Raw genomic sequence first — 18176 nt, 5'->3', positions numbered from 1 at the left:
TTTTCTGAACTAGGTCGCGGTCTGAAGTGTGATGCATGAGACAAGTATTTTCTTTAAAAAATGAACAAATTAATGAGAAAAATCAGTGGTTACATGGATTTTTTTCAGGAAAAACACTCCTTGAAGAACTTCAGCCAGCTCTGGAAATTGTCTTCACCGCTGGTTTTACGTGGAGGTTGGCAAGCAGTTGCTATTAAACTGTTTTTAACACAGAAAATAAGTTATCTTACAAAGCCCCCAATTTAATTTCATTTTAAAAAGGTCTTGACAATTCACCGTTAATGCAAATTTAAAGTACTTTAGTTTTAGTTTTGATATTTCCAAGACAAAAAAAAAAATTGCAAGTGAGAATGTTTTACATATATTCAAGGAAACAGTTTTCTTTCTCATTCAAGGGCCAGCAGAGCATTTTCCTTTCTGGGTTGAGCAGAGGGCTCTCCCCTATTCTGCTTTGCACATCACTGTTCCTGTTTGCTTTTCCTGAAAGAGAAGCCTTAGGGTCTGAGGAGGTCAGACCCAGGTTGGTAACAGTAATAAGTTGTTGTTTGCCTGGACCTCCTTGGGCACTCTGAACAAGTTCTGAGATTGCAGGAGAGTTTTTTCCTTATGTCTGACAGCCTTGGGAGGGGAAAAGCTCACTCCCTTGCAGCAGAGATACAGCTGTTCCAGCTGTTTGCCTCTGAACAGTCTACAGCAAATAGCAGCAGTGTGGTTTGGGCCCAGTATCTCATCTTTCCAAGCACATAAACGCTAAACAGCCCGTAAGCACATTGCAACAGAAGCGCAGAGAGCTCCTAGCAAAGAGGCAGCGATGCAGTCTGATCTACGCACAGCGGCCATTAAACCTCCCCCCGTGGAAGGCACTCTCACCTATGTGGCAGTTGTACATCCAGATGCGCTGCCCGTCGTACCGGCTCCGGCATTTCATCACGTTATTTGAATAATCGGATTCAGCAACTTCGTAGTTCGGGTTGATGACAACCTAGCGAGTGGTAGAGAAACACAGCATGAAGTTATTTAAAGGTGAGCTGGATATGACAGTCACTAGTCAGTCTGAGATAGAATCAGCTTTTTCATTACACCGTAAGACTTGTTTTTAATAGAGAAAAAAAAACAAAACCAAACTCCTTTTGCAAGGAGACAGAAATGACTTGCTTAAAGCCAGATCCAGATCACACCTTCCCCCCTGCACCAGGATATGCCCTCAAACACCTTCTCTCCATTTCACACGGTAGCAGCACAGACAAAAATAATTCCTCTTCCCTTCGCTCCTCTCCAGTTTAAGTGGCTGGTTTTAGAACCAAATCATTTCCCCCACTTGCACAAAACAGACCGTGCACTGGCACTGTCTTCGCTTCCTCCTTGCAAGCTGCACAAGAACAGCACTACTGAATCCCCAAACGACACGAGCATTGCTAATAAACAGCACTTCACCTCCACTGGGGAGCTGTGTAATGTGCTAATGCTTTGCTGTCCTGTTAGGTAATTCTCTGTCTTTTAGGTATCCTGGAAATAGAATCTCTTTGAAATCAGAAGTTTGCAGGTGATGTGCAAATAAACCAGTTTGTTACATTCCTGACATCCCTAACGGGAGAGAAAAGCAACAGCAGTGTCTCAAACCCTCTTTTCCCCCCGTACCTGGAAGAGGTAATCGCCTGGCGGGACATCAGTGATGTCGACCCACTGGCAGTCGATGTCATGACGGTACACGTCCCAGCATCCAACCGTGATTCCTTGCTCACCAAAATTGGCACACTCGTACTGCTTTTGCACGTCTAAATGAGAAGGGTTAAAGGCACAAAGTGTTGGCTTCCCAGCAAGTGGGGCTGGGAATTTCCCACCCTTGAACGTGCCAAAGGAAGGGCTGGTTGTTCTTCAGCTCCACAGCGAGAAGCTACAGGCACAGCAGAATCATAGAATGGTTTGGGTTGGAAGGGGCCTTCAAAGATCACCGAGTCCAACCCCCCTGCCAGGAGCAGGGAACAAGGATCTCATCCCACAGTATTTGGGATGAGATTTAATACGACAGCGTCTCGCTAAATGCCTTGTATTGAAATACATGTACTGCTTAACATGCAGCTAAGAAGAGCTCCTGCCTTCCAAACCTCATCACCCAGAGGCACGTTTTGGAATTTCTCAGTTTACAGGAATGGGAAAAGGCACACGTAGGTTTTTAGAGCAGCTCAGAGTAAGGGGATGTGAGGAGCTGAGGTGTGAAAACGTCAGCCTGTGGGGCCTCCAGGGATTCTCTTACACCTGTAGAGACTGCTCTATACACACATCACCTCAGGACTGGCTTCTGACTCCCCGCAGGCCACTGGTCTGTGTGGGCACAGCAGTAAATTCCCAGCACAAAGGGCTCTGGCAGAGATACCTGCTTCGCATTCCGTGTCCTCCAGACAGAAGCTGGCTTTGTGTCCTTCAGCCACCTTGGTTCCGTTGAGGTTCAGCAGATCGTAGTGGGTGAAAACCTCCATGCTGTGGTAATGCCTGCAAGGTACAGAGAGGGAGAATTCTCTTTAGGCAACACAGACACCCCCTCTTTAATTTCCAGGTCTAAAGGGCCACACAGTCTGCCCCAGCAGAGACGGTCCAGTGGCTGGGGCACGACGGCTTGGATGTGAGTAGCCCAGACTCTGCTGCATCCCTTGGTCCAGGCACTTCACCCCCCAGCCCATCCCCACAGCCGTGGGGGGAAATGCAGGACAACACCTGAAGTGCTACAGGAGGAAGAGTGAGGGAAATCACAGCCAGGAAATATTCCCCTGGGCATGATTCTACACAGCACCGTCGCCCATGCCGCCGTCACGCTGGCTCCTGGCCCAGGTATTTGTTTACATCTCAAGCGCTAAAGCTGCTCCAGGTGAGAGCCTTACCTCAGCTGTCGTAGGACCACACCGTTTTATAACAGCACAGAAGGGGAGGGGAAAAAAAAAAAAAATTAAAAAAAAGTCAAAGCCATCTTCAGCCAGGTCATCATTTCTAGCAGCCGTGTCAGTTTACCAGAACATGAAATATTTCACCTGCTCCTTCACAACAGGGCTGGATGTACGCAGAGCAGCAACCTAGCCTATTTGTAGCTATATTAAGAAGCAAAATGTAAATTTATTGGCAGAAAACTAACAACAGATGGAACCAGCTTCTCTCAGCACTCACTCCGCTCAGCTCTAAACAATCTGACAGCTGAGTTCACACATGATGCGTTTCATAATTTTAAACGTGGAAGTGTTAGCGTCAACTCAGCCCGGGCTGGGCTGCTACGGGGAACGCTGCAGCGCTGCTGGGCGCAGCGACAGTTCAGAGAGAGCATGCAGTCTGTGCTGTAGAGCCCTACCTAGCAAAGCCAGATCACAGCAGGGTTTGGGTGACAGCGAACTCAGGAACATTCACTTTTTCTTGCCACACTGGTTCGGGGTGGGGGGGAAAAAAAAAAATAAAAAAATTAAGCCTGTGCTTCGGTCCAGTTGAGTCCATGGGACTGGCAGAGCAGGGAGCGGATGGAAGCACCTGATTAAATCACAGTTGTGCACTCCACACGGTCAGGGCCGGGCACATAACCACGGTCATGCTGATGCAGCACGCCGAGTTTGATCCCAGCCTTGGAATCGGGAGCAAACTCACCGCGTGAGCACTTTGTGGGGAGAGGAAAGCAACCATAGGTGCTGAGAGCGGAGAGGGTCCTTAAATCCCTGCACAGTCTATAGCTCAGCCACTGCTTGGGAGTTTTTTTTTTTAAAAAAAGAAAACAAACACCAAAAAAAAAAAAGTATAAATCCTCTTTTCCAGCTGTAAAAATAATAATGGCTTAAAAACTTTCAACCCCCACTATTGCAGCATCACTCTGCACATGTATTTACAGATAAAGCAGGAGCAAGGAGGGAAAGGGAGAACATTTTTCCTTTAGAGAGTGGGTTTTTTCTTACCTTTCCCCTAACTAAAAAAAGTCGCCACCTGCCAGAAGTTAATCGCTTTTCACTTTCTGCTGCAGGTCTTTCCCATTTTTGTTCTACTTGCACATCAAAAGCCAAGTGAGCAGCAGCTCCCAGTGATGGCGCGAGGGAAGCAGCAGCGTTTCTGCAGCGGTGGAGCTGTTGACTTTGAGGCGAATTTGGCTGCCTCTGATAGAAGTTTGAGGTTCTCAAGTCTGACTCAGTTTCTGAAGTATGTCTGAATCATTCAGAGAGGTGTTTACATTCTGCTGTTTACAGACTGGGAAGGCTGCAGAGGAACAGAGTTCCTCCTCCTCCGTACAAGCAGAAGCCAGTTTAAAGCATACAGATGTCTCTCGGCCTCTTCCCCATCCTTTCCCACCCTCACCTCACACACTCTCTCCCAAAGTGATCCAAGCGCCCTCCTTTCCAACCAGCCCGCGACGCGCTCAGAGCCTTGCAGCGCCCAAATACTCCCCAAGACCCTTCCCAGCAGGGCCAGAAAGGCAGATCCACGGCACTGGCATGGGTTTCCTCCTCCCCTGAACCAGGTCCTAGTTACCTTCGGCTCTGCGCCGCCCAGGTTTTAGCTCTGCTTGCCCCACCTCGCTCACACTGCTCACGAAGACTCTACAGGATTTAGATTTGAGAATTTACTGCTCTAATATTTTCACAAAGCGAAAGTCTTACAACGGTGACAGGACAAGTTACTTAGCTCCCTTTTAGCCCAAATTAGAGAAAATCAGCCCCGTAACAAGCCATCATCTCTGAAGCAAAGCATCTGGATGGCTCGGTTCCAGCTCTCTCTCCTCCCCCTGGTTTACTTTGGCTGAAATTGTCTGCTTTCCCCTGAAAAATGATGGTTTTATGGGGGTGAACTTACTGTTTGTCAAAAATAAGCACAAAACAATCTCCCGGCTGTGGAACAGAGATGCATTTGAAAAAAAAACCACAGAATTACAGCATGTTCCTGAGTCCTTTCCCAGGTGAGGGAAGCAGCTGAGAAAGGGCTGGAAGGAGGCACCGCCCGTGCGAAACCGCGTCCGTGTCACTCACCGGTGACAGTCGTGCCAGACCCAGGCGTGGCGGCCGTTCTTGGGGCGGAAGTCAGACTGCCCGTTGTTGTGGATCTGGGAGGAGAAGCGCAGCAGGCGCCGGTACCCAGAAGTGACGGAGGTGTTGACGGCCGAGCTGGCCAGGCAGTTCTCCTCCAGCGCGCACTGCAGCATGAACATCGGGCGGTCCTCCAGGTAGGCTGTCTGCTCCACCAGCTCGGCATTGAGCACCAGGTCAGGGGCAGCTTGCAGGAGGGAAGAAAGGTCGGAAATTAACTGATGGGCTACTAAAAAACTCCCACAAGTGTCTCGCAGAGATGGAGGCCAGCTCCTTCCTCACACTGTCCTTCTCAGCTCCATCAGCAGCAACTTGCCGCTGGTGTGACACGTCCTGGGCCACTCCATTTCTCCTGCACATCTCAGGGCAAACACTTATGCCAAAATGAAATCAAACCTGAGTTACTCACTCTCTGAGCAGGACACACCAGCACCAAAACGGCCACCTCCTCTGGGGCAGGAGACATCGGCTCCGTCGTGACGACAGTGGGCCAGGGACATCTCTGTCCCCGAACACTTGACACCGCTCATGACTACGTTGTCAGCGCTGACGTCTCCGTGCCAGTACCAGGTTTCCTGGGCAGAAAAAGGAATTTCATGTACTGATCAGTGTTTACTGGGCTGCTGAGGAAATATTCATCCCCCTGCAACTCGCGCTCTCCCTCCAGGGAAGATCAACACAAGAACCCACACTATCAAGGAGACGGATGCTCAAGGATGCCAACGGATGCTGAAGCAGAATAACTTCAGGGAATGAGCCCAAATTAGTTTAAGTTGAAAGCTGGGACTGGAATTACAACCCAGGTTGACCACATTCCCTGCCCCGAACACCTAACAAATCTCTCTCCTTGTTTCTGAGCTGCTTTAAAACCTCTGCTCGTTTTTAATCCAGCTATAAACTCACTTTTCCACCCTGCTCTGCCTATCCAGCTGAGGAATTCATCCTGGGGCTGGTTTAAGTCATCTAGGCCGTGCCTTTAGGAGAGATGCTCGGCAGTTAAATCACATCTGTCTTGTGATATCTGTGCGCTTGGGAGGGCCACAATAATGCCAGAGTGCATGCCTGCACAAGGAGGAGAGGCAGAATTAACAGCCACGCTGGAAATACCTATGGAAACAAGGGATTTGAGGAGCACCAGGACTAACAGGCTCTGCTAACCCAGGGCATGTGTCTGTTGGGTCTGAGCGGGGATCCACAGATGTTCAAACCCCGCTCACTACCCATCTTCATCACCCATTTTTACAAAATTTGTGGGAATGACAGAAAGTTAACTCAGAGCACACCACCACTTCCAAAACTGAGCACACTAAACTCTGGTAAAGCTGCAACTGCAAAGCTTAGGAGAAGGGGATGGAAGAAAGCAGTGGGAAAAAAAAAAAGTCAGATCTGTTAGCATCAAAACTGGGAGCATGTTTCCAGGAAAAGAAAACGCATCTGTACCATTGCTCCCATTGCAACAGGCTGTTTGTTATCCCTGTTAGCGATGCTCTTCACACACACGCACACAGGGCTGCCCTGTTCTACACAGTGTGGCTTTATGCTGGTGCAGCCGGGAGATGCATAAGGGCCTTTTCTGTTCTAAATACCAGCAGTCTCAGCTAAAGGAAAAAATGTCCTGTTTCTCGCTGGGCTCTCAGGGCTATGTCAATAGAGCCAGCCGGTTGGAAAGGCCAGCGTTCGAGGTACGTGGCTATCCTCAGCTCTTGCGCTCTGCTTGGCAGCTACGCAGGCAAAGAAGCTGGAGGAACTGGCTTGCACTGGGGGATTGCTGCAATCCAGCTCCAGCCTTCTCCCTCCTAGGAATCCAACCCCAGCGTGTCCCTCAGGGACCGGCAGATGCTCTCTCTGGCCATGGGTTTTCTTTCCAGAACTGATCTAAGGCTTTTTTTTTTTCCTGTGTGTGGGTTTCCATCCATATAAACACACGTGAAGTTTATTTATTCAGGGGCCGTTTGAGCCTGAGTTTCCCCAAAGTTGCTGGTGACGGTTGATTCTCGGCTGAAATGCCTCCAAGGGGCTGCATTTCCAGAGCACAGCAAGCTCCGGCAGGGAATTACTTTGTCCTAGGGAGAAACCAGTTTATTTTAGGAGCCCAAATCTCTGCTTTCCCTGGTGTCTGGGAACAGCAATAAAGGCGCAGAGGTTATAGATTTCCTTTCAAGATCCACTGTCACACCTAGGTCTGCCCCTCTTTCATCTTGTGATCCTTGAGGGATTATCAGTGGAGTATCTTGCACTCAGGTTATGGCCAACACCAGCTACTTACACCTGATGCCGTTTATCCATCTGGGAATGGGGTGGGAAGCTCTTGCCCTCCCTCCTTCCAGCTCTTAGGGTTGCTGCTTGCCTTCCTCCAGCCAGCACAGCAGGCTGCCGTTCGCCATGCCAAAGAGCTTCGCTGGGAAAGAACGCTTCATTCCCTTGTGGTTATCCCAAGGCTGTTAGCTGGGAGCTTTTATCCCGTTATTAAGTACCGTTCTTAGTTGTGTGCAGGCAGGGAGGGTTTAGGGCACTTGTCGGCAGAGGAGCAAGAAATACAAACACCCGGGGAGCCAGCACAAGCTCCGCTGCACGCTATGTACACACTGCACTGCGAAGTGACTACAGGAGCAAAATTACATTGTTTTCAAGCAATTTGACACCAGGTTAAGTTTGGCTTCAACGCTTCAGCCAGCCTGAGGAGTTCAGCTCCTCACCGACTCAGGGAGGGACAAGAAACTGTGTGTAACCACCAGCCCAACCAGGGCTAAGGGGATCAGGCTTCCCAGGAAACCTGAGCCCTGCGTAGTGTGAAAACAGTGGCTTTGCCCAGAGCTGCAACAGCTCCTTCTGCTCGGAACTTCCTCCGGTGGCTGTTGTGCACCGAGGTTTAAACTCCAGGGTCTCTCCAGCTAATGCTTTGAAGCTGAATGCTGTGGTTTTGGGTTGTGGTTTTTTTTTTTTTTTTCTCAAATAAGCCATCCTCCTCCTTCAGTAGCCCCTACCCAAGCACACACATGCCACCACACCTGAAACACACACAGGGGAGGGCAGAGGGCCTCACCTGGAAGGCATGGCTGGCGAAGCCCAGGCCCAGCTGCCGACACACCACCATGGCCTCCACAGTGCTCCAGTTCTCACTGCAGACCGTGCCCCACTTCAGAGTGCCGTTGCGCTCAGCCAGGACCTCCACCCGGCCCTCATAAGGGTTGCGGCCGCCGCTCAGACGCAGCTGCAGGGCATAAAAATGTCGTATGTCAATAAACATCATAGCGGCCTGTATTGGGAAGACGCAACAGTTGGGCAAGCAACGCTGAGGGTCTTTTCAAGGCTTGTGGTTGAAGCCATGAAGCTCAGAAACCTCAGTCCAGCTGCCAGCAGACCAGCTGATGGTTCTCTGTCTCCCACTGTGGACAGGAAGCAGCCTAGCCCAGCTCAGAATCTGAAAGTGGCCTGTACCAGCTGCAAGAGAGGAACATGCTCCCTCTGAGAGCATCCCCCTCCACTCCCTTTGGCAGGAGCGTTTACTTAGAGGAACCTGTGTCTGCCTCCCAGTTTTAAAGCTCAGTGCAGCAGATGACAGCAGCCCCTGGGTACCTGTCATGAGACCCAAGCTGCCATCACAACAGGGATGTGTACCAGCTTTATGGGGCCACTGGACCACACAGGTGGCAGCTGAAGTGGCACATCACTCCTTTATAAGCCCCATTGTACTGGAAGGAGCTTAAAGCTCAGTACAAACAGGGAGCATCATCCTTATTTGCCTTCCTGTCTCATACAACACAGATGTTAAAATCCAAACTGAACAGGCACAGCTTAGGTGAAACGATTCCTCCTCAGACGCCCTGCGCTGCACAGCAAGGGAGGGCAGACGATGCTCCAGGATGAAAACACCGCGCCATGCTTGCTCGCATCCAGATCGCTCACCTGGTTCTGGAAACCCATCGCTGGAACGTTGCACCTCACAGCAGCATCCTCTTCGTGGTTGCAGCCCTGCGACTCCATGTTGAACTTGCAGTCGGTGACTGACTTCTCAAAGCCCGTACAGTCGATTTCGTTTAGATGAATTGGACCCATGCCTTGGGGAGGGAAAGAAGAAAACAGAAAAGAATCCTTACCTTCTGCCCATGCTACTATGTGGTGAAGAAATATCCAATAACAGTTTATTAATACATTGCAGGCATCACACTGGCCTCTAAGCATTCAAAACATGGTAATCCTGAAAAAAATTCCAGTGATTTCTTATAAAAATAAAACAAAACACTGCAAGATTATTATTAATAATTTTACCGTTAAATTCTTTCCAGTAGTCTCTGGGACTCAAGCACGCAAGAATTGCAGAAAAAGCCAAGTTTCCATTGTTACATAATTTACAAACTTCAGCTGGAGGAATTTGCAAATTCTGACCTTTTGGCTGGGTCCATGTGCTGGAGTCTGCTCCCAGTCAAGCCCTGACATTTAAACGAGACATCTACACGTTTGCTTAGAGAACAAACCGTAATGCTACAGGGATGTGCAAGAAGTCAGTGAAAGAACTCGGGGGCAGGTATGTGTTACAGACTCCAACACTGATGGAAACAAGAGAGTGAGCATCATTTCGTGCTGCAGAGAATAGCCTCAAGTTGTCAGGAGTCAGACTGAATAATTTGGTTCCTCCCTGGACAAGTGGTAGCAGACAACTGTCATTTCCAAAGAGACACAGACATTTGAGAAGACAACAATCCTGCCTCTAAAGCTCTCAGGTCCTGTTTCCAAACTCAGCCCAAAGCTGGTTAGAAAGAAGTTTTGGGGGGGATGAATCAGAGGTTCCAGCAGATGATCCTCATCACAGAAGAACAGTTGAAGTCTTTCTTGGAGCCCATCTAATCCATGAGTAATTCCTAATGGAAACACACTGGATAGTTTTGACAGGAGATCCCTGCAAGCAGCAGATGTAGAACCTCTGGTCTCCAACAGTTTCTAGGAACCTTTCAGAGACGGGAGGCTGAGAATAAAACCACTTCTGGACTTTGCTGTCAATGTGCTCTCTCCAGACTCGGCATAAACAAAATCCTGGCAGATCTGCCCAAAATGCAGTGCTGTGAGCTGCGGGTGGCTTGTTTCACTGCAGCCCCTGGCCAGGCTCTTCTGACTCAGAGGTGCGCCTGTATCCGGTCAGCAGCCAGGACCAGCACAACAATGGGGGTGATGCAAGGCAAAAGCCACAGAAGACGTTTCCAAGAACACAGCATCCACCCGGTGATGCCCTTCACCAGCTCCTTCCACCAGCTGGAAGAGGCTGACAGACAGCACATATAGGAACTGGCGTCCAATTTGGAGTTCCCCCTGTCAGGATGGACACAGCGGCAGGCTGCTGGAGGCCAGGCTGACCCATCTTGGTAACGGAGGCAGAAAAGCAATGGTTTCCTTACCGTTTCTGACATATTGTTGATTCTTCATTCCTGCAACACTACTCTCAAATAAAACACAAGAGATGAGGGCCCCCCAGAGCCAGAGCTGTACCTGTCTCAAAGCATTCAAATCTCCAGAGAACAGACCATGGACGTGACATCCTGGATGCTGGCTCCATTTCTTCATCTGCACCCAGAGACGACAAAAATTGCACAAAGCCAGACAGTGGTAGAACTGGGCTGTGACCAGCAGCCTCCTGGGCACGTGCTGCATCACTACAAATCTGCTTTCACTCACTCCTCTGGAAAGGAAAATTTTACCTAACTTCAAGCTTGCTTCTTTTAGTTCAAAGCAAAAGGCTGACTCTGGAAAGGAAAATGTAATTGGTTTACTGATGGTAGGTGGGATCCTTTTGCTTAAAAACCTCCTCCTCCTGCCATGTGGAGCCTTTCTCATTCTGCATGGCAGCCAGCACACCTGTGACTCAGAGATCTAACCGTGGGTGACAGTTTAATGATCTGTCTGATGAACACCTCGCTCTCCTTAGACTTCTGCTGAGGCACAGGAAAAAGAGGAAAAAGAAAAAAAAAATGCTTCCTAGCATATTTCCATGATTGTGTGATGGAATGAGTCAGGACGTACCCTGGAGCCTTCTTCTGACAACAGCAACAATAACAACAAAGGCAGAGATGTAAAGGTATTGGGTTCAACCTCATCCACAGAATTCTTTTTTCTCTGGCCACCTTTTGCACCTTAGCACTTTGGCCAGCCCTGTATCCACCCATCACACCGGATCTGTACAATGTGGGAGCAGACTTCTAGGGCTGAGGTGCTGGGGAATGCATATGTTGCCTGGTTGTTTTTTTTTTCGTTTCTCTCTCATTAAAATCCTGTTTGTGGTCTACATCTGGAAATGGTGACACTGACCTAGTCATTTTGCAAGCCGCCGAACAGCTCGAGTAGGAGGAATGCCTGATGCTGACCAGAATTGGAGGGTGACGCACCAAGAATGCAGGATGGATCCAGCCCGACATTCTCCACCGAAAGAGCTCGACAAAGTCATACCAAGGAAATGACAGAGCAAGAGGGCAGGCTCACGGTGCTGATCCACGTAATCCTGACACGTTCGCTCTTCTCGGGGAAATTCTTTTATGGTACACGGAGGCAGTAAGTGCTGCTGGCCCAGGCACCGAAATGGAGCCAAACTGCATCGCTATATGTGCTGAAATATGGCAATAAAAATTATATTTCTCCCCAGGCCACCCCCTTTAGCATAAGAACATGATCAGGACTGTATATCCAACATATACATTCACCTACTGCTTGAGGTTTTAGTCTATATTGGGGCTGTTCAGCCTGGAGAAGAGGAGGCTCCGGGGAGACCTTACAGTGGTCTTCCAGTGCCTAAAGGGGCCTACAGGAAAGATGGGGAGAGACTCTTCAGCAGGGCCAGGTGTGACAGGACTAGAGGTAATGGTTTCAAAATAGAGGGAGATAGATTTAGATTAGATATTAGGAAAAAAATATTTACACTGAGGGTGGTTAAGCACTGGCCCAGGTTGCCCAGCGAGGTGGTTGATGCCCCATCCCTGGAAACGTTCCAGGCCAGGTTGGCCGGGGCTCTGAGCAACCTGATCTGGTTGGAGATGTCCCTGCTCCTTGCAGGGGCGTTGGACTGGGTGAGCTTTAATGGTCCCTTCCAACCAAACCATTCTGTGATTCTATGATCTTCTCCACACCCTGAGTTCTCATCTCCCACAGGTCACTGCCTTAACTGGGACTCCTAGACACTGCACACTGATTTAACCTGTAGCCCAACTTCAGGTGTTTTACCCTGTGAAATTACATCTCCAACACAGCAATGATGAGACCGGTCCTTCAAATTAGTTTTTGAACACAGAAATTCACTGAGATGCAGCTGAAACAGAGTAAAGCATGAACATGCATGCGGACATGGAGTTGAACAGCTGTGAGCCTCCCCCGCGCAACAGGAGTGTGGAAGTGAGTTTGGGCCAAAAGAGCTCATTTTCCTACCACATTGTGATGATCCAGCTGCTCAAATGAGTTACCAAGCACTTGCCATCCCAGAGGACAGGTTTGACAGGGTGCACTGATTGATGGCCAGCATTTAACACTAAGAGAAAGGAAAGCGTGTGGCAATCGGCAGCTGCTGCTAAGAGTTTCCAGACCGCGGCTGCGGGAGATGGCAGGGAACGGCACGTTCTCCTCCCTCACGTGGCCACTGCTTCCCCCCTCCATGATGATTACGCTGTTTCCTAGATGCAACTAAACACATTGGCAGCTCCCTGCACCTCACCACAAGATTTTTTTGGCAAACGCAGCAGACAGGTCACATCTTAAAGCTTTCCAGATTGTGGACACCGCCACTGTGCTTTGCGCATGCTGTTACTTGCCCTCCCCTGCCCTAAGCCATGGTGAGCTGAAGAAACATCAACCATTCATTTACTCTCCCAATAAATGGTTGGGTTTGGTGTAATTTTCTTTAGGGTTTACGCTATGGGAGCAAGGCGTGTGAATCACAAGGTGGTTTGAGAGGGTGTACGTTAGGCTTTGAGTTACCACTGACCACAGTTTGGGATTTCACCCAACTCCCAAATACAGGAAATCCAAAACCAAACCTGGCTCTGAACTGTTCAAATGCCCTTCTATTTATAATGGGCTAAATTAATGTTCTGTTTTTAAATCGGAGAGTGTTTGAAGTCTAGATCAAGGACCCATTTTTGCCAGGAACCTTCTAGTAATGCATTACACCATGATGTGGGTCTAGAGGACTCAAAGAGAATCTGAGAGCAACGGATGTGATAACAAAGCAGTAATTACTAGCACAGCTGTCTGAGAGAAAGGTTAAAAACTCATCATCACTAGACTTCTTTCAAGGAATCCCAAGATTTTTCTAAGTCACAAATTCCAGTTCGGCCTCATCCTGCTGGACTCAAAAGACTTATTAAGGGTAGAGAATAAATTCCTGGTCCTCAAAACAAACATCCCAGGAGAAACACGCTCTGCTCTGAATCATGAAAGGGTTCTCGGAGGTGGACAAGGCACGAACAGTCCCAGGAGCTCTTATTATCCTTACCTTGTCCAAGCCTTGCGCCCGTTATCGCCTCTTTGGCGCTCCCGAAGCCCAGCTCTCGGCACACCACGCTGGCGGACACCAGGTTCCAGTTATCGTCACAAACTGTTCCCCACTCCCCGTTTTTCAGCACTTCAACTCGTCCTTCACCAGTGTTGGCTCCCCCTTTCAGCCTCACCAGCGGTTGCTGGAAGACACAGACAGAAGTCGTGCTATCACTGCCTAAGAATGAAGCATCCTTCCTTTACAGCATGCGGCTGCAGGCAAGTCATGGCCCAAAATTTATTACTCTGAGGCACCTTAAAAAAAATACCACATACTACAAAAGGATAAAAGTGCTGGATGAAAGGAGATCTTTATGTGCTAAGACTTACGGTATGCATAGACATACGTTTCTCACATCCCTACACACGGGCAGAGAATAAAAAGAGACATCTTAGCTCTCTGCAGGTTAGTGCTTGTATTCAGGAGCCTTTTTCATGCAGCAGAAGGGTGCTGCTGCACACAGGAGCAGCGGGACGTGCAACAACCCAGTTCTCATACCGTATCTCTCAGGAGCCTTACAGGAGGCTTGGGAATTGCGCAGAGCCAGCTAGCGTGGCTCCCATGCGCTTGCTGCCCGTGGCTCAGCCACTAGATGGAATTCCTTTGCTGTACAGATCTCCAGAGAGGGGTCCTGGGTTATCCGAGAGACAACAGAGAACTCAAGCCACGTAAAAAACTGTGTCTGCTGCAGTTACAACTAGTGGAACAAGCGATCTGGCAGATTGCAGTCAGAAACACCCAGCAGAGTGGCAGATCCAGTTCCATTAATTTCCGTTCTTATATTTCTATTTGTCACTGGCTATACATGGCTCACAGCTTTCCCCAGTACTGAGCAGAGACCCACCAGCTGCTACGCTGGAGGATGTGCTGTTCTAGTCGGAGCGGAGTCTTAGACACCGGAACACCACGTGATCTGTGCAGAGTCTGAGACTTTAACTTTTAAAACTGGAAGCATCTACAGTTCTCTGGGCTGGGGTCACAGGAAGGACATCCAAAGCCTCCACAAAGGCTTAAGGAATTACTTGGCAGCACGCATGGGCTCAGAAGATTAGTAATGATTTACAAGACCTTTCACCTTCGAGGCCTTGATCCTGCAAGCTCTTGTGCAGAGAAGCACCCAGACTCGGGGCGAGCGCCCCACCAACAGCACTGCGTTATTCCCACTACAGCAGTGTCTGGAGGTGTGGGCTGGGGTCTTCCCAGGCACCAAGAGAATTCCCCCTCCTAAAGCCACAGAGGTACAGGGCTGGGGGATACAGGCTGCAGGCAAGATCCGCAGCACCTAATGCACCCTGCAAAAAAAAAAACAAACAAAAACAAACAACCCTCGGACCCAGCGTGAAGGGCCTCCAGACCCCAAGATCAGCCCTGCATCCTAAGGCTGCACATACCTACACCTGGAAAATTTCTGTTAGCATCAACCTAAAACAGGTTTGCTGCAAGTTAAGCTGCTCTTTCACATCCAATCGCTCCACTGACACTGAGAATAACTGACTCCAGGGTCATTTTATAACAGCCTTTTGCATATCTTAGAATTTTTACGCTAGGCTCAGCACTCTTCTCACTAGACTAAACAAACAGGGCTTTTCCAACCTTTCCTCTAGCCATGTTTCACCAGTCTTTCAGGGCATTTCTTTGCAGAAGACGCAGGGGTAGCGGAAATGCCAGCTTATTTCCCTTGTATCTCTCTAGGAAAAAGCAGCCAGCAGTGTTTAAGTGACTGGGAAACAGCAAAGCCCAGCAGCAACTGGGCACGTATTCAACTGGTTTGGAACAGAACAGCTCAAACAGAAACGTGACAAATGTGTTTTCTTACTACTTGCTTACGGCCTTGCCAGCTGCAGCGGAGAGCCGGTCTCCCACCCTTCCCAGCCTGTAGACGAGGTACCAGGTACTTGTTGAGGAGAGAAACTCAGCTGGGCTTGCAGTGAGAAAGGAATACAAAGAGGGGACATTTGCACAGCAGCGGTGGTTTGTACTACAGGCGTACACATGTCCAGACCCTACAGCTGAAAACTGATGGCGAATAGTTACACCTCCAGGCTTTTCCTGCTTGAGAGGTTGCATTCAATCCCTGCTCACCTCCTGCCTGAAGGCTTTTCGGAAGCCACTGTGGCTGCTCGGGGCAAAGGCACGTCCGGGAACGCAGCTGACTACTGCAGGCATCCCATTCTCACACGTCGTGTTCTTCTCCGCATCCACATTGAGGTGATTGCCCAGTTTGCAGCTGGAGATATGAGCCTCATTCCCAGTGCAGTCCATTGAGTAAGCCCAGTAATTCTGCTTCCTTCTGCTCGCAAACATCCTTAAAGAAATAAAAGGGAACAGGAAAAGAAAAAGTTAGGAATCCACACAAACTGCACTGATGTAGCTACATTTGGGAAAAAAAAAAAGCCCTGAAATAAAATGAGGACTGAACGGCATTATTTGAAGGCATTCATACACACAATGACTCTCTGTTCAAGTGTCACTTGGGAGTAAACAGGTCATCTCCTCCAGCTAAAGATCAGGGCATGGATCAACAGTGCAGCTAGAGCAACAACTAGATACTCTAAGGAAAAACACATAATAGAGATGCCTATGTTACGCTGGGGTCAGAGATCAGTTAACTCAAAAGGCAGCATACAAACAACGCTGCTGAGTTTGGACTGGAGAGGCCCCCAAAAGACCTCTCCCATAAACGCGCTGTTCTCTTTGCTGTCCATCACCTATCAGCTGAGAGAAGGTGGCAGACGAGGAAAAAGTCACAGCTCTCTGGCTTCTCTCGACACTGCAGGGTTAACAACTGTGAGCTTGAAAGCAATTTCTGAGAGCAATTCCCTTGATGACATGTTCACAGCAGAGGAGACTGGCAGCAGTTGCTGCTTCTTGCTCCTAAACTGCAGTACTTGCCTGGAGGTGTTCCAGGGACTCCTAAGGGGGAAGGGGCAAGTGTGATAAACGAGAAAAGAAAGTGATCCAGCTTCATCCTAACCGCATTGCAAGGCTGTTGGGTGACTGTATCGGAGCTAAAATAGCCAATGAAACAGAAATATGGGTCAGATCATCACAAGGGAGATGTTAGAAGTTAAGTTAAAAAAAAAAAAAGTCAAGGCGCAGAGGAGCCAACGCCCTGCTGTGATCTTGACGTGGCTTTGCGAGATCCCTGTCTGCTCCTCATTCCAGGACTAGCTGCCACACAGCCCCGGTGATCCAGGGATTGGCTGGGATACACGGCACAGCAAGGCAGGTGGAACTCACTGGGGGCAAGAGCACCAATTCTGATAAACCGTAGCACATGCCTACGGGACAGCGAGCCTGAACAGGATCTGGGAAAGGAACAAAGAGCCTTTTATAGGCTGTTTGTTTGAAACTAAACTCAACAGGTCAAGGTTTTCCCCACTGATGCCCTTTGGTGGTCCTGTGTGGGCTCATTTGCACCATTTCAGATGTCTGAGAGAAATACCTTCTCCCCTTCCACTTGCTAAGCTTTGCTGACAAACTCAGCGGTTGTCCAGGCTCGTATGGCTCACGGCCACTGACTAATCCTTTCTGGAACCAAATTTCTCTGGGTTGAGGTTTGGGCCAAATATAGCCAGGCTGGAGATAGGGATGCAGTAGCATCACGTGATGGGGAATAAACGCTGTGCTGAAAGGACAAAGGATGGGGCAGGGCTGAGAGCTATCCCATGGAGCAACAGGCAGCCTGCCTGTCCTGTGGGTAAAACACCGGCTGTCAAACTGCAGATCCGTCACACCAGGGCTGTCAGGGACCCCGATTCAACAGAAAATGAACGGGAAACAGGAATACAAATTTTTAAAAGTAAAAACAAGGAGGATACAGGCAGAAAGTGCCAGCCACTTCTCAGCTAGAAAATCTGGTTCAATTTAGACCAAACCATGTAGATTTTTCTTCTTTCTAATCAAACTACTGAGGGTATTACATATCTACCAAAAATCCTCTACCCCTGGATTGCTGGAGCTCAGCACCGAGGTCCCACTTGAACATTAACTGCTCTCATAGACTGGAGAACAATGGGACAGATTCAGGCACACACTGCACACTGGACAGCATCTGGAGGCGCCTGTGTTCAGTGACGTTACTCCACATTCTCCCAGCACGGGCCAGCCACCCTTCCAGTCTGCGTGCTCAGTGTGGAAGTGAGAATCTGAAGGAGTATTTTCACTGAGGGCCCTCCACAGATATGTGCAGAGAGCTCAATGAACTCCAAAGCAGACAAGAAACACAGCCTGTCTTAGAGAACTAATTACAGGGATGCCTTATAATAGCAAACAATGACCTCATCCTGGAAATTTCATGAGGCATTAACATCTGGTTGGCATTAAGAGCCCTTGGTAGGCTGGGGAGAAACAGCCAGAGAAAGCCCCACCTCATTTCCCCAGACTGAATATATATTAAAAAAAAGTAAATAACAAGAATGCCTTGAGTCTACTTTTTAACATACAAAGGGTACAACTCACCTCTCATTTGCCTTGCTATAAGCCAAGAGCAATGCTGCTCAGATCAGAGGTGAGAGAGTTTAGCCAGTTCTAGGTCAAGTTGGAGCCCAAACTTTTTCAACTTATCAGGAGATGTGGACCTTCACCATGTAAGCCTTAAACAAAGACACAGGTTAAGGCCAAGG

The 18176-nt window shown here is 48.9% G+C and overlaps 1 protein-coding gene across 10 annotated transcripts in view; it reads right to left on the bottom strand.

Annotated features, from left to right (window-relative positions):
• LOXL2 (lysyl oxidase like 2) overlaps positions 1-18176 on the bottom strand; it is a 58382-nt gene that overhangs the window by 2222 nt on the left and 37984 nt on the right. For 9 of the 10 annotated variants that reach the window (XM_086767767.1, XM_086767769.1, XM_086767770.1 and 6 more), the window contains 9 exons: positions 15634-15856; positions 13510-13693; positions 8949-9100; positions 8086-8253; positions 5452-5617; positions 4986-5229; positions 2375-2490; positions 1639-1775; positions 871-982 (listed from right to left, as the gene is read on the bottom strand). In XM_086767767.1, the coding sequence (XP_086623893.1) occupies positions 871-982; positions 1639-1775; positions 2375-2490; positions 4986-5229; positions 5452-5617; positions 8086-8253; positions 8949-9100; positions 13510-13693; positions 15634-15856 (1502 nt within the window). Of the gene's footprint in view, positions 1-870; positions 983-1434; positions 1507-1638; positions 1776-2374; positions 2491-4985; positions 5230-5451; positions 5618-8085; positions 8254-8948; positions 9101-13509; positions 13694-15633; positions 15857-18176 lie in introns of all 10 variants that reach the window. The other variant, XR_015261203.1, reaches the window with a different exon arrangement.

Source organism: Chlamydotis macqueenii, chromosome 27, assembly GCF_036417535.1.
Source record: "Chlamydotis macqueenii isolate bChlMac1 chromosome 27, bChlMac1.mat, whole genome shotgun sequence".
NCBI lineage: Eukaryota > Metazoa > Chordata > Aves > Otidiformes > Otididae > Chlamydotis > Chlamydotis macqueenii.
The sequence above is the reverse complement of the archived record's forward strand: the minus strand, read 5'-3'. Positions and strand labels throughout refer to the sequence as shown.